Raw genomic sequence first — 14,189 nt, 5'->3', positions numbered from 1 at the left:
TTACTCTTCATGTTTAAGTCTGGTTTGTCAGTGTAAACAGGTTACTGACTATCAATGGGAGTCTACCATTATAACGGTTTCTGTCTTTGTTGAATATTCTCAAATCCAGATTAAGAGACTCTCTCGCCAGTTTTGTTAGCACATGCATGGTGCTGGTGCAATCACACCAATGAGGGCAATGTTTAAAATATTTTTGATCAATGTGAGTTTCCTCTGGGTGCTCCAGTTTCCTCCCACAGTCCAAAAATGTGCAAGTTAGGTGAATTGCCCATGTTAAATTGCCCATAGTGTTAGGTGAAGGGGTAAATGCAGGGGAATAGGTCTGAGTGGGTTGCTCTTCGGAGGGTCGGTGTAGACGTGTTGGGCCGAAGGACCTGTTTCCACACTATAAGTACGTAATCTAAAAAAGAAACCTCTTCAGACATATCTAAGAAGGTGGAACTTTAACCCAGACCTTCTGGTTCAGAGGTCTGGATGCTACTACTGTGTCACAAGGTCAAGATTTAATTCCTAGCTTGTATTGTTAGCTGGCTTTTAAAAAAAAAGTTGGATCAGTTTTAGGAGACATTTCATTTTTCAATGTAGGAAAGATTAAAAAAACATAGAATTCCTGCTCTTGGTTACAATTATGACCATGTCTGAGAAATATTCAGGTATGGTTATTAAGTGAGAATTTGACAGAGATTGAGATGAACCACAGGTTATCAGCCTGACTAACTTCTTATTTCAGCCTCACCATTGCCAAATCCACCCTACTATCATAGGTGCTAATATTCCAGTAGCCTGGACTAAACTGGACATTAAATGAATTAAATTCTACTATTGAATACAACTAATTGGAATAAATCAGAAAAATAAAACATCTATGAGTAATGCTGATCCGAGTTTTAAAAAAGTTGGCTGAAAAGCCAATCTGGTTCATTAGCATTTTTTAATGGAAGGTGATCCGTCACTTACATTTGGCCTGACCTACATGTGACCCCACACCAAAGTATTGTAGTTGACTTTTCACTGTTTACAGAAATGGCATAAGAAGCCCCGCAGTTACATCAAACTGCTGAGAGAAAGTCAAAAAAGAATAAAAACAGGGTATTTTCTACTCTAACTGTTCAGGCTTGTAATGACACACAGCTGGAGCAGGTGGGACTTCCTGGCCCTGAAACGTTACCACTGTGCCAGAAAGTCCCCTTCCACCTTTCATCATGGTAGATATTTTCAAATCAACCTGTTCAGAGATAGTATTATACACCACTGAAGCAGGTGGAACTTGAACCTAGGACCCTAGCTCAGATGCAAAGACACTATCAGTGCTCAAAAAGAGCCTTCCATTCCTCAGGCACATTTAAAAAAAACTTTCCACCATCAAATCGCCAGTGTATCTAATTAAATGGAAAGTTTGTCAGAATCAATGTAATAACAACTTGGACATATTAAAGCATTACCTTAATCTAGAAATTTATCTGGATCAGCCACCTAAAAGCTACTCTCCAAACTGCACAATATCTGATTGAAAATAGATCTTCATTTCCCGTGTTGTTGAGTAAATTCCTGAAGTTCTCTCTCCAATAGTACTGTAGAACCTGATATCACAATGACTGCAACAGTTCACAAAGACAGCTCAACCACCACAATCTTGCAGACAATTCGAGACAGGCATGGAAACATTGCCAGTAAGTAATCCTCTATTCAGATTCACTGGACAGTACTAATGCCACTGTTGCCATGTCAAAGTTGAGGCTCAGCTCATCACCTTTCAAATGCTCGAATTACAATCGTCTCAACATGGGGCATCATGTTATTGTACATGGATCACCACCATCACCTCTGTGTAGATGAATTACTCTTCGCCTCGACTGTGTTTTCTTCATTATTAACACATTTAAACAACCCCATCCCAATAATGCAGGTCTTTCAGACAACCCATCTCAACCTTCAACACAAACCAACCTTCCCATCACCTATCTTCCTGGTTCTCAAATAACTACAGAGCATTTTGTAACCTTACCCTACCTTAAAGTAAGGTACTGAAACATGTTCTCTCATATTAATTTTGACTTACCTTTTTGCAACCCATAGTAATGGGAGGCAGTTCATATGAAATTCTTACCTTTGAAGTTGAAGCATTCATCGGTATAACTCTTTGCAACTCCAGGCTGGCTGAAGGATGGGCTGTGAATTTTGAAAATAATGAAAGCATACAAAGAGTTTAGAAATCAAAATTTTTGACTTCAAGCCCTTAATTTACAGTAATTGACTGAAATTCTGTTATTATTTAATGCTTTTAAATCCTTGGTAAGAATTCATATGATAATTAGGTACTGCCATCAAACTGAAGTTACAATTGAATTTGAAATAACCCAGTGACTGACTAACCCTTTGTGGGATGTGCACTGATCTTTAATTGGCCTTGAACTGAGGCCTTGCTTGGGCCATTTCAGAGGATAGTTAAGGACTTTCCTGTTGCCGTGGGTGAGCAGTCACATGTACATGACCATGTACAGACAGCAGTTTTCCTTGATTTTATGATAGTCAATGATAGTCTCTATAAGGGCGGTCATGACATATCTTCAAATTCCTCTGATGTGGAAGTGCCGGTGGAAGGGGTGAACAAAGTTAAAAATCACAGAACACCAGGTAATACTCCAACAGGTTTATTTGGAAGCACTAGCTTTCAGAGCACTGCTCCTTCATCAGATAGCTAGTCGGGCAGGACTACAGGACACAGATCTTATTATACACATCAATCAGTTAATCTGACTGTTAATAATTGCAGACTCTTGCAGGAAGAAAGGAGTTCAACAGAGAGAGAGAGAGAAAAAGAGAGAGAGAAAAAGAGAGAGAGAAAAAGAGAGAGAGAAAGAAAGAAAGAGAGAGAGAGAGAAAGAGAAAGAGAGAAAAATAGTAAAAGCCTATCCAGGGTTCTCATTGTTTATTCCCGTCCAATGATTCATTTCCAGAAAGTTACATGAGGACAAATGTGGACTCAACTGAAATACCTCACACCACCTCCAATCTGTTGCCTATTGATTTGCTCCCTCATGAGGAAGGCCATATGGTGATAACTGATACCACCTATGGAATCAAAGCAAGTCTTGAATCAATGCCTCTTGGTAGATGGAATAAGCATATAAATTGGTCCTAGGTGCTCTTCAGTACTGTACCACTGAGCCAGAGGGCCTCAGTTCAAATCCCACCTGTTGCAATGATGTGTCACAAGATACCTGAACAGATTAATTAAAAATATCTAAAATTTGGTCCTTTTTGTCTTCTTTATTCAACCCTAAGAATATTTCTATGCTTATCCAACAACACCTCCAGGTATGAGGAGGAACAGATAACACTGTGGACCACATTTTTTGGAGGCATGAATCTGGACTTCTGAACCAGTACATTGCACCTACAATTTTTGACATTTGTGGAGAATTGCAGGGGGGGGGGGGGGCTTCAAATTGCAGGAGGGGGGGGGGGCTTCAAATTGCAGGTTTGCAGAGACAGCTGGCCATATAAAACATCACCAGGTATCTCTTAATTTCACCACATGGATGGGAAATCTGGTCCACATTAGAACTGTTAAGTGCAAATATAAACTTTAGAAAGCATTTTTGCTAGGTAGAGGACCCTTTCGGTTGTAGTACTGGGACATTGCTAAGGGAGGTGCGATACTGCTGTGGGAAACAAAGCGTCCTTTGGTATTTTTAAAAGTAACCTGATTGTGCCTAAACTAAATGGAACTGCCAAAGGGGTTGCCAGAAGCATCTGGTAAAAAGAGGAGAGGTAAGAATGAAATCAAAGGCATTGAATGTAGCATCAAAGAGCTCCAGCAAAACTGGAGTCAGGGCAAACTCTGCACTGGCTGGGGTCATACATAGACCAAAGGAAGATGTGGTTATTGAAGGTCAGTCATCTCAGCTCCAGCATATCTCTGCAGGGGTTCCTCAGGTTGGTGCCCTTGGCCCAACTATCTTCCATCTATGATCGTCCCTTCATCATACAATCAGAAGTCTTGAAAACTGCCCGTATTACAGAATAGGAGGTGTTGAAGGTCTTAAAACGCATGAAGGTAGATTGGTAGGTACATGGACAGGAAGGATTTAAAGGGATATGGGCCAAATGCAGGCAAATGAGGCCAGTTCAGTTTAGGAAACCTAGTCAGAATGGACAAGTTGGGCAAAGGGTCTGTAGTCACACTGTATGATCTATGTGGGGATGTTCGCTGATGACTGCACATCATTTGCAAGCAAGACCTGGACAACATCCAACTTTAGTGCCTCCCAAGTACTAGGCAATGACCTTTTCCAACAAGAAAGAATCTAACCTGGATGTACAATAGCACTGCCATCACACAAACTATGAACGGACTGAAAGTTACCGCTGACTAAAAACTGATCCGGACCAATCATATAAATACTGCAGCTCCAAGAGCAAGTCAGAGGCCAGGAACACTGCAGTGAGCAACTACCTCACCCAGTCTGACCACCATCTGTAAGTGTAGTGAAACACTTGATGGATATTGCTCCAACAACACTTAAGAAGGTTGACACAATCCAAGATAAAGCAGCCACTTGAATGACACCCCATCCACCCACTTCATCAACAATCACGTGGCAACCATGTGTACCAACTCATCAAGACTCTTCTAACAGTTCCTTCCAGAACTCCAACTTCCATCATCTAGAAGAACAAGGGCTGCAGCTGCACGGGAATGCCTCACTGCAAAATGACCCCCCCCCCCAAAGGCACACACCATCCTGACGACACATTGCCAGTTTGAAATCCTAGAATTCTCCTACACATCAAAGACTCCAGCATTTAAGAAGGCATCTCATCACCAACACCTCCAGGGCAATTATGGGTGACTGATCTTGATAGTGATGGCCACAGTCCATCAACAAACAAAACAAACTGTCAAAATGTGTGAAGATGAGGATGGAAGTTATGCTATCGCAGTACACAACTTTGGTTAGATCCTATCTAAATAACTTCATTAAGTTCCAGTCACCACACCCCAGAAATGACGCTTTGCCATTGGAAGTGAGAGAGATACGGCTTCATCAGAGCTGTACTGGAGTTACGTGTTAAGGCAAAAGAACATCTGCATGAAATCTGCCTGAATATATATAAAAGTGGTGAGCAAACGTAAGTATTTAAGATGATTCAAAGACTTGATAGGCTAGACAAAAAAATGTTTTTATTTTGGATTCTTCCTTGGAAAAAAGGGCCATTTCCATAAAATTGGAGATGATTTTAGACAGCATTCCTTCACACAAAGAGTAGGGGAAATCTTGAACCCCTTCACCAGAAAAAAAACTGTTAAAGCTACATTAAAAAGCAAAGTGAGGCTTATAGTCAAGGACATTAAAAGTTAGGAAACAGGTGGGTTAATGGAGTTAACATGCAGAGCAGCCATGATCTAAACAAATGGAACACATTCAAGGGATTGACAATCCCGTTTTCCAATGAACAGAAGTCTGAGGACAGTACAGAGCCTGGCAATCTGACATTTTTCTAGATGCAGTAGAAAATTCAATTTCCCGGGCAATTTCCTGGCAACTAGAAACCATTCAAAGAGTCCAATGACACTGGAGAATTCAGAAGATTCCACCTCAGTTAAGCTAATAATCACGCAGACGTTTAGAAGATGAAAAATCTAGACTAACTCCTGGGTAGCTTTAAACCGATTCTCTGACTCACTGATTAACAACCTCCCCACCCCTGGCACTTCCCCTGAACCCCTGGCAATCATATCCAGAACAGATCCTTCATCCCAACCTGACTGTGACAAACAGTCTTTAGAATACTCAGGAGACTAACAAATATAAAAAATTAACATACCATTGAGAATAATAGCCTGGATTTTCCAATTAACCAGACTATTATTTCTGAAGCATGTATAGAAACGGCACATGGGGATCCTGTGGATTCCCACAACCCAACCACACCAGATCCAACAGGCTCTCTATTCCTGGGACCTGACACACACCAGTGACCAGACCCAAAGCCCAACCCTCTATGCTTGGGACCCGAAGTCATCCCACAACCTCGGCCCTCCTCCCGGCCTTTGGGCACAAACTCTTTATCCACACTCCGCACCCGGGCTTCCCCTTCTTCGCTTTGGAGATGATGACCCTTCCATAGCTGCTGAAACCAAACCAATGTTCCCACACTGCTGGACCTGACCATGCCTGTCCAGTCACCAGATCTGACTCCCTCTGCTATGCTGCCCCACTGCTGGGCATTTTCTCCACCACCCCCACCACTCCTGTCTCCCCAAGCCGCACCCCGCCACGCCCACCAACTAGCATCACCCAACTACCCTGATATACCCTAAATACTCCATCATTTACCTGGTCTCCTTGCCAAACTGCACTCTAGTATACTAGCCTGGCACCCTTCCCCCAGCACACTAACCCCTACCCACATGGTACCCTACCAACCTGGCACCCTACTGGCCTGGAACACTTCTCACTTGCCATGCTGCCCTCCCAGCAGTAGCCTCTTTCCTACTTTATGTATTTACCAATTCATAGCAGTTGTCAAAGTGAGTATCTGTGATACCGGATCTTTAACTTACAGGACACACCAACTGACTGCTTTGAGAAAAATGAGGGCAGGGTTTACTTTCCCCTGACTGTTCTACGCGATGAAGGAACTGTTAGAATGTGCAAGTGCAGCTCTGAGTTTGGAAGGATCTTCTGCCAGAAACATGCAACCCTTCGATGTGTCAAAAGAACAGAGTGACAACCTTTTCAAGTTAGCCTCTCCTCAGAAAATACAGTGCAATGTTTCTACCCTCAGTAAGTTTAGATAAACACAGCTTTCAATCCACTTACTCTCATCAGTGGTCAATATCAGTCTTGAGCTGGCAAGTAGACTAGGTAAATGATGGAGTATTTAGGGTACATCACTGTAGTTGGGTGTGGGGTGGCGAGAAAATGCCAGTGGGGCAGCATAGCAGAGGGAGACAGATCTGGGGACTGGGTAGGTGTGGTCAGGTCCAGCAATGTGGGGACATTGGCTTGGTTCCAGCAGCTAGGGAAGGGGGCCTTCATCTCCAGAGCAAAGAAGGAAAGCTAGGATACAGCATGCGGATAAAGAGTTTGTGTCCAAAGGCAGGGAGGAGATCTTCAGCCAGAAACATGCAACTCTTTAATGTGTCAAAAGGGAGAAAGAGTGACAACCTTTTCAAGTTAGCCTCTCCTCAGAAAATACAGTCCAATGTTTCTACCCTCAATAACTTTAGATGAGCACAGCTTTTGATCGACTTGCTCTCATCAGTGCTTAATATCAGTCTTTTTTTTATATACAAAATTTGGTTCCAAACTGAACAGGTAGACATAACCTCAACTTAATGTTCTGTTCAAAGGATGGCACTTACAACAGTTCATCACTCCCTCAGTGCTATACATTAGCATCAGCTGAAATTACAAATTTGATTGGGTTCATGCAACTGAGATGAATCAAGCTACACAAGAGAATAGGAAGCAAAGCTCTTATCTCTTCTCTTAATAAAGGACTATCCATAAATATATTGACATTGCTCAATCATTTTTTTCACAGCTGCAAGTGTCTACCTGTCTATTGATCTATCCAGCGACTGACAACTTCCAGATAGCGATGCCTCAGCACTGCTGAACGGATCCAAGACCTGTGGTTAAGAAGAATAGCAAACTTTGAAAAAAGCCAACTTTGTGAAACTGCAGTCAGAACAACTACAGAGCCCAAACAAAAGTCTGATTTCATACTATAACGTATGGGAATAAATGTAGAATCAAGTGTCAACAGAAAATGGCTGTACCTTTTAACCTTGGAAAAACTCCAGTGAAATAAAAGGATGCAGCTGTGCAAATCTATACATTCCTTTCCAATAGATTAAGATCAGTGCCAATGCAATAGTAATATTCTTACCTTGCTTGAGTTACAGTTTCCCCACGGTGATTCTGCAAACAGTGGAGCTATAGCAACAAAACCCAGCAAACAAATGGTCTTCACCCGTGAGAAAGCCACTGCTTATTTCATCATGTCTCCTTAAAGGGGCACACACACAGACACAAGCTATAGAGGTGCAGTGAATACTATCCCCGCTTCTCAATCAAGAGTTCAGAGTTTAAATTCTACCCCAGGACCTGATGGTCAAGGAAAGTTCATAACCCAGCCAGACAGGTAGATTATTCTGTCCAACACATGCCAATGGCAGACAATAAGAATGGAAGAGATTCCTGGACAGCTGTGTGATAAATAAAGCTTGGAGCCTCTACCAATACAATCTGTAGCTCCAGACATCATGTCAGCAAAAATGCAGGAAGCTACTGCTTCAGCCCACCTGAGTAATCTTTAAAAAAAAACCAATACCCCATACTAGCTTGGAAACTTTTCTAAACATCTGAAATGATAGCTTTTGCACAGAGCAATCTCTGCCTTCCTCTTTGTTAGTAAAGTGTAAGTAAAGTTCCATTCCTTAAATGATTGCCAGGCTTTTAACAGGTGCTATTCTTACTCAGTGCAGCACCTACCAGAAAGAGGAGGACAAGGATCGGCAGGAATTTGATTGATTGCTCCATGTGTACATCACATTCAGGTACAGTATAAGCAAATGTGCAGTAGTTAAATAATACATTTATCCTATTTGGCACTTGAGGTAAAATAGATGTGTGGTTTCAGTTCTGTACTTTTTAAAATAGGTCAGACAGTCATTTGGAACAGTGAACTCAAGATATTATTTCCAAGAAAGCACATGACATCACTTGAATACCAAACGGGATACCTCTGATGTAAAATCAGTAAGTCAATATTAGCATATGAGGGAATAGGGTACTACAGGAAGGGGATCATCAACAAGCACCACCACCTTGGCTTCAAATAGGGATTGCTATGTTGGAAATGACTAGATGATAGGCTTCGGCTCGGAACAATCGAGGAGATGAATAAAAGGGTTGAGTTGGAACATGGGAGAGTCCAAGCTGATGGGATTGACATGGACTACAATGAAGAAAAGAACTTGTAAGGTTGAAAGTTGGGGGTGGAGGAATGCACCTACAATAAAAGGTGGAGCCTGCATCTCTGTCTTGAATCAAGACCTTGGGGAGTCCCACCCAATGAGAGATGTTGGCCAACAAGAAGGAATAGCTCTTATGCTTAGAAGCCCCACATAGAAGGCCCTGGTTGCTGAAAGAAGACCAACTCCTGGAATCCTAGGAGTCACACTTCCACACTGCCCAAAGGGACTAGCTGCTGAGAGGTCATCAGCTTTTGGGAATGCTTCATGTTAATAGGTCCACTTGAAGACAGCAGTTGGGGAGTGGCAGGTGGGTGCGGGGGAGTGTGTGAGAGAATTGATAGATTGATTAACTTATTTACTAATTTCACTGTTTCTTGGTACATGTGACAAGTGTTGTTTTGTGTGCTATACAGGCAGATTGCACCATAGTAGCAGAACAGAATAGTGTTACAACCACAGAGAAGATGCGGAGAGAGATCAGAATTAATATTTGAGAAGTCAATTCAAAAGTCTGATAACAGTGAGGAAGGAAACTGTTCTTGAATCTATTGGTAAGGATATTCAAACTTTTATATCTTGTGCCGACAGAAGAAAATGGCAGTGAATATAACCAGGGTAAACCAGGGTAGCAGGGGATTTTGATGATGTTGGTCGCTTTCCCAAGGCAGCAGGAAGTATAGGTGGAGTCAATGTATGGAAGGTTGGTTTGCATGATGGACTGGGCTGTGCTCGTCACTCTCTTTCTTGCAGTCTTGGGAAGAACAATTGCCATACCATGCTATGATGCATCCAGATAGGATGCTTTCTATGGGGCATCTATAAAAATTGCTAAGAGTCCTTGTGGACATGCTGAATTTCATTAGCCTTGTGAGAAAGTGGAGACATTGTTGTGCTTTCTTGACTGTCATTTCGACATGGGTGGACCAGACATATTGTTGATCATCATTCCCAGAAACATTATATTCTTGACCAACTTCACTTCAGCATCATTGATGCAGACAGGGGTGTGCCCTCCACCCCGTTTCTTGAGGCTAATGACCTGCTCCTTCATTTTGCTGAGGTTGATGGAGAGGCATGATGGGTGGAGGGCTATAAGTGGCACTTAATTGGTAACTCAAGGGCCTCAGGGTGGACACCATGGGCCTTCCAGCAAAAATATAATTCTGGTAGAGGTGGAAAGGTGGTGGAATTTGACCATGGCACCTCCCCTACTAATTCGGTGTCCTTTTCAAACCAAGCCTGCCACCTCGCAGGGGCTGCATCTCTAGACTTCAGGGCCACCCTTGCCATGATTTTCCATTCAATAAAAAGAAACACTGGGTAATTGCCTAAATTTGCGCAGCCAAAACATTCAACTATAAACACAATTTCAATAAACTGGCACAATGTTGTGAGTGAACAAGTATAAAAGAAGCTGGATTCAGATCAGATTAGAAAATCTTCATAAACTGCTTACATTTCATCTGATTTTTTCTTCATTACACCACCACAAATTATGCATCACCTTCCATTTTAATGGGTGAATATTGATACTAAGTACATTTTTTTTCCAAACTGGAAAGGAAAGGTCTGTTGAAAATGAGGTACTGCATCAGAACATCAATTTACCGTGAAACTGCAGGACAATTCATCCCCATGGAGCAGTGATAGGGTTTGTTTTACATCTGTATGTAAAACAGGCAATACGGAATGAGCAACTTTTTAAACATTTGTTCCCAATTGTGTTAAATAGAAACTAATATCAGGAGAAATGTATTAAAATCAGAGATGAGTTCGTCTGAGGAATTGCCTGTTTTATACCATCAGCCAATGCCAACAATTCCCAACATGATTTTCATCAAAATCCCTTCCTCAGAGTCTTACTCAAACTATTAACTCATGCATTTACTGCTTTAAGACAAGAGAATATTGAGTTTTTTTTTCCCTATTGCACCTAGAAATGGACTTTCATCAGGCATGATCAAGTATCTCCAACATCCTTACGTAACACCGAGCAATTCAGGAGGTGGAATGATCCTTACATTTTGTTCCAACGACTCTGGGATGAATTCTCCCTCGCTGTGGATACTGGCATAAGATCCTTGCCGTACAAACTGCTGCTGTCCATCGGGAACACTGCCGGGTGGAGGTGAGCTACGTCCCGTGTGTAGGGAACCTGTAGCAAGTAGAACGAGTTAGAATACAAAAAAGGAGTTTACTTGACTTGAAGAAAACCTTTGCAAGAAACAAAACAAAAAATTTAGTTTCAAGATTTCCTTAGCAACACACATGCTCTTTAAATGGCTTATGTTAGAGATCTTAAGTTGGTTTGATGTGCAATGCACATTCACCAGACTGGCCTAGGTGAAACAGGCACTCGTCATCTCTCTAATAGAAGAGTAACTCAGACTATGGTGACTTTACCTTACTTTAAGGGAGGCTGAAAGGACTAAATTATGTGGAAAGACCTGGCTATAGTCCATTAAGTATTAAAAAAAGGGTAAATGAATAGAAGTGTTTCAACTAATAAAAATTTTCAATAGGGTCAATAAAAAAATCTATTTGTTTAGTATGGAAACCAGGACAAAGTCGCAAATTGAGATGTAGATAGTTGAATGGCGCTGAGGTACCGATAGGCCTTGATCTAAACAAGCAGAAAGTGTGATAGGGAAAGCGGGCCTGGAGAAAGAACACCTCATCTTTTGCCTTGGGACCCTCCATCCACACAGGATCAATGTTGATTTCACCAGTTTCCTCATTTCCCCTTCCCCTCCACCTTAACCCTCCAACTCAGCACTGTCCTCTTGAACTGTCCTACATAACCATATTCCTTCCCACCTATCCGCTCCACCCTCTAAATCGACCTATCACCATCATTCTCCCCCCCCCCCCCCAACCTTCATCTACCTATCACATTCCTAGCTACCTTCCCGTCAGCCCTACCCCTGTTGCATTTATCCTCAGCCCCCTTGGCCTGCCCCTAATTCCTGATGAAGAGTTAATGCTCGAAACGTCAACTCTCTTGCTTCTTGGATGTTCTCTCACCGGCTGTGCTTTTCCAGCCCCACAATTTCTAGTCTGTTCTTATGCACTGAAGTGAAAGTGAGAGGAGGCAGGCTCAGATTAAGATCACAGATGCTGTGTCTCATATCATAAATACTGTTGCTTCCGCTTAGCAGGAAGGGTCACCAATACAAGAATCATTTAAAAAGCTGGAACAGGCAAAGTTAAGACTGATATTCACATTTTCTTGTCCTCAATTTATTTAAACATTTACTGACAGAGCTGTCACTGATTGGCCGTTTCTAGTTGCCCTTGCTCCTCTTTAAGACCTATTCGAAAACCTACATTAAATCCACATTAAACCTGTCCTCCCTCTTTTTGCTGGGAATCTGCTTTAACTGTCCATTACTACTTTTCTAAGTGCCCAGAATTAATCAGTAATTTTAATGGGCTTGTAGTTTAAATATGCATTTTAAACCAAATAATCCACAAATAGAAACCTTGATTCTTTTCCTGTGAATGTAACACTTCCTCATATGAGAATGCTGAAGTCTTGAGAATCCTAAGAAATAATCTTCGCGTATCAGTCAACAAGGCTTTCTGCTTGACTCCAGCCTGATTAACCATTAAGGGAAATCTAGAAACACATGACTTACTTCAGTCCTCCCCACCCAGACGTCTCGGAAGTACAAGGAGGTGGTACTACTCTATTGGAGATTCCGTCTGTCTGATGAAACATTAAACAAATGTAATATTTGTCCTCTCAGGTGCAACTAAAAGATATGCTTCACTATTTCGAAGCAAAGCACGGGAATTATCCCTAGTATCCTGGTTATAATATTTATCATTTGACAAACACCTTAAAAAACTAAATGCCTTGGGCATTTATCACATTGCAGTTTTTGGAACCTTGCTGTGTATAAATTGGAAACAGTATTTCCTACACTGCAAAAGTGATTTCACTTCAAAAGCATTCTGAAGTTTTGAAATATCCTGATGTTGTGAGAATGGTTTATATTTTCTTTCAAAGCAGACAATTTTACTGCTCAGAAACAGCACATAATATTCAGAAAAGTTCATTTAAATGGTACTTTTGCTTATCCAAAAATAGAACTGTTAAAGTGATCTTTTGTTAAGAATTAAACCATGCTCTCAGCAGTCATAAAAGTCAATGGCATTGCAATGTCAAGCCTGCGATCAGACTGACAAGGGTACACAGATTTCTGTGGGAACTGGTACAGGAAGTTAGCTGAAGCTGTTAATGTTACAGGAAGCACATGATTAATAATAACGAACTCAAGTCAGTCTTCTGATAACACAAATGAGTCATTGGCTTCAGACTCTTTTGGAGCCTAAATCTGTTCATTTAAAATCAGATCTAGCACAGTCTAAATTACAAACAGCAGCAATAAAATTCACATCTCTAGCAGTGACTTTGTTGGTAAATATACTGGGCCCCAAGTGTACTTGTTCTGGAGGATTCTAGAGGAACCACTTGAAAGTTTACATGTGATTACCTATACAAAATCTTTAACAGTCTTGTTTGATGCCTCAGGCTCCCTCCCCACACAGCACTACTGCTACAAAAAGGTTAGAGCCAAAGCTGAAGACTTGTCATAATGGGCCTTCCTGCTTCCTCAGCTTTAGTGAGATTGACCAAGTTTGAACTCCAAGTGAGTGCACCAGCTTCCTGAAAAACGCAAGTAAGCCCTATCGGGAGAGACAGATGGAGGGTCAAGACAAGGCATTGATTGATGAAAATTTATTTTTGTAATTGTACCCCCACCTAACATAGGCTTCATTTCGACAGTCTTTTTCAGATGGAGAGATGAGAATGAGGAGACAGAGAGATCAGTATTCACAAAGGACCCATGTACTGCCAAAAGCCAGTTTTCACTAGTGCCCTTAATGAAGTTCTTTTAACTTCAACAGTCTAATACCAGACATTTTTCATAACATGAATATCTGCAAAAGTCTGCATTCTTCTAGTCCCTTTAAGGTCATAAATATCCAAAAGCACTTTACAAATTGGGAATGGGCATCAAGTAGGTACAAGGTCAGAGGATGTCACAGAAAGTTTGGCTGAGTAGATTTGTTTTAGAATCATAGAATTATTTTGAGCAGATTTTTGCAAGTGGCAAGAGGTGTGATGAGGAAATGAGTTTCAGAGTCCAGAGTCTCAAACACCAATGAGAAAGATATGCTGAGGTAG

At 41.5% G+C, this 14,189-nt stretch overlaps 1 protein-coding gene across 3 annotated transcripts in view; it reads right to left on the bottom strand.

The window, feature by feature from the left end:
- map3k22 (mitogen-activated protein kinase kinase kinase 22) overlaps nucleotides 1–14,189 on the bottom strand; it is a 112,646-nt gene that overhangs the window by 41,598 nt on the left and 56,859 nt on the right. For all 3 annotated transcript variants that reach the window (XM_060823765.1, XM_060823767.1, XM_060823768.1), the window contains exons 8-10: nucleotides 11,017–11,150; nucleotides 7,572–7,645; nucleotides 2,108–2,169 (exon numbers count right to left, since the gene is read on the bottom strand). In XM_060823765.1, the coding sequence (XP_060679748.1) occupies nucleotides 2,108–2,169; nucleotides 7,572–7,645; nucleotides 11,017–11,150 (270 nt within the window). The remainder of the gene's footprint in view (nucleotides 1–2,107; nucleotides 2,170–7,571; nucleotides 7,646–11,016; nucleotides 11,151–14,189) is intronic.

The sequence above is a fragment of the Hemiscyllium ocellatum genome, chromosome 4, assembly GCF_020745735.1.
Source record: "Hemiscyllium ocellatum isolate sHemOce1 chromosome 4, sHemOce1.pat.X.cur, whole genome shotgun sequence".
Taxonomy (NCBI): domain Eukaryota; kingdom Metazoa; phylum Chordata; class Chondrichthyes; order Orectolobiformes; family Hemiscylliidae; genus Hemiscyllium; species Hemiscyllium ocellatum.
This window is presented reverse-complemented; position numbering and strand designations above follow the sequence as displayed.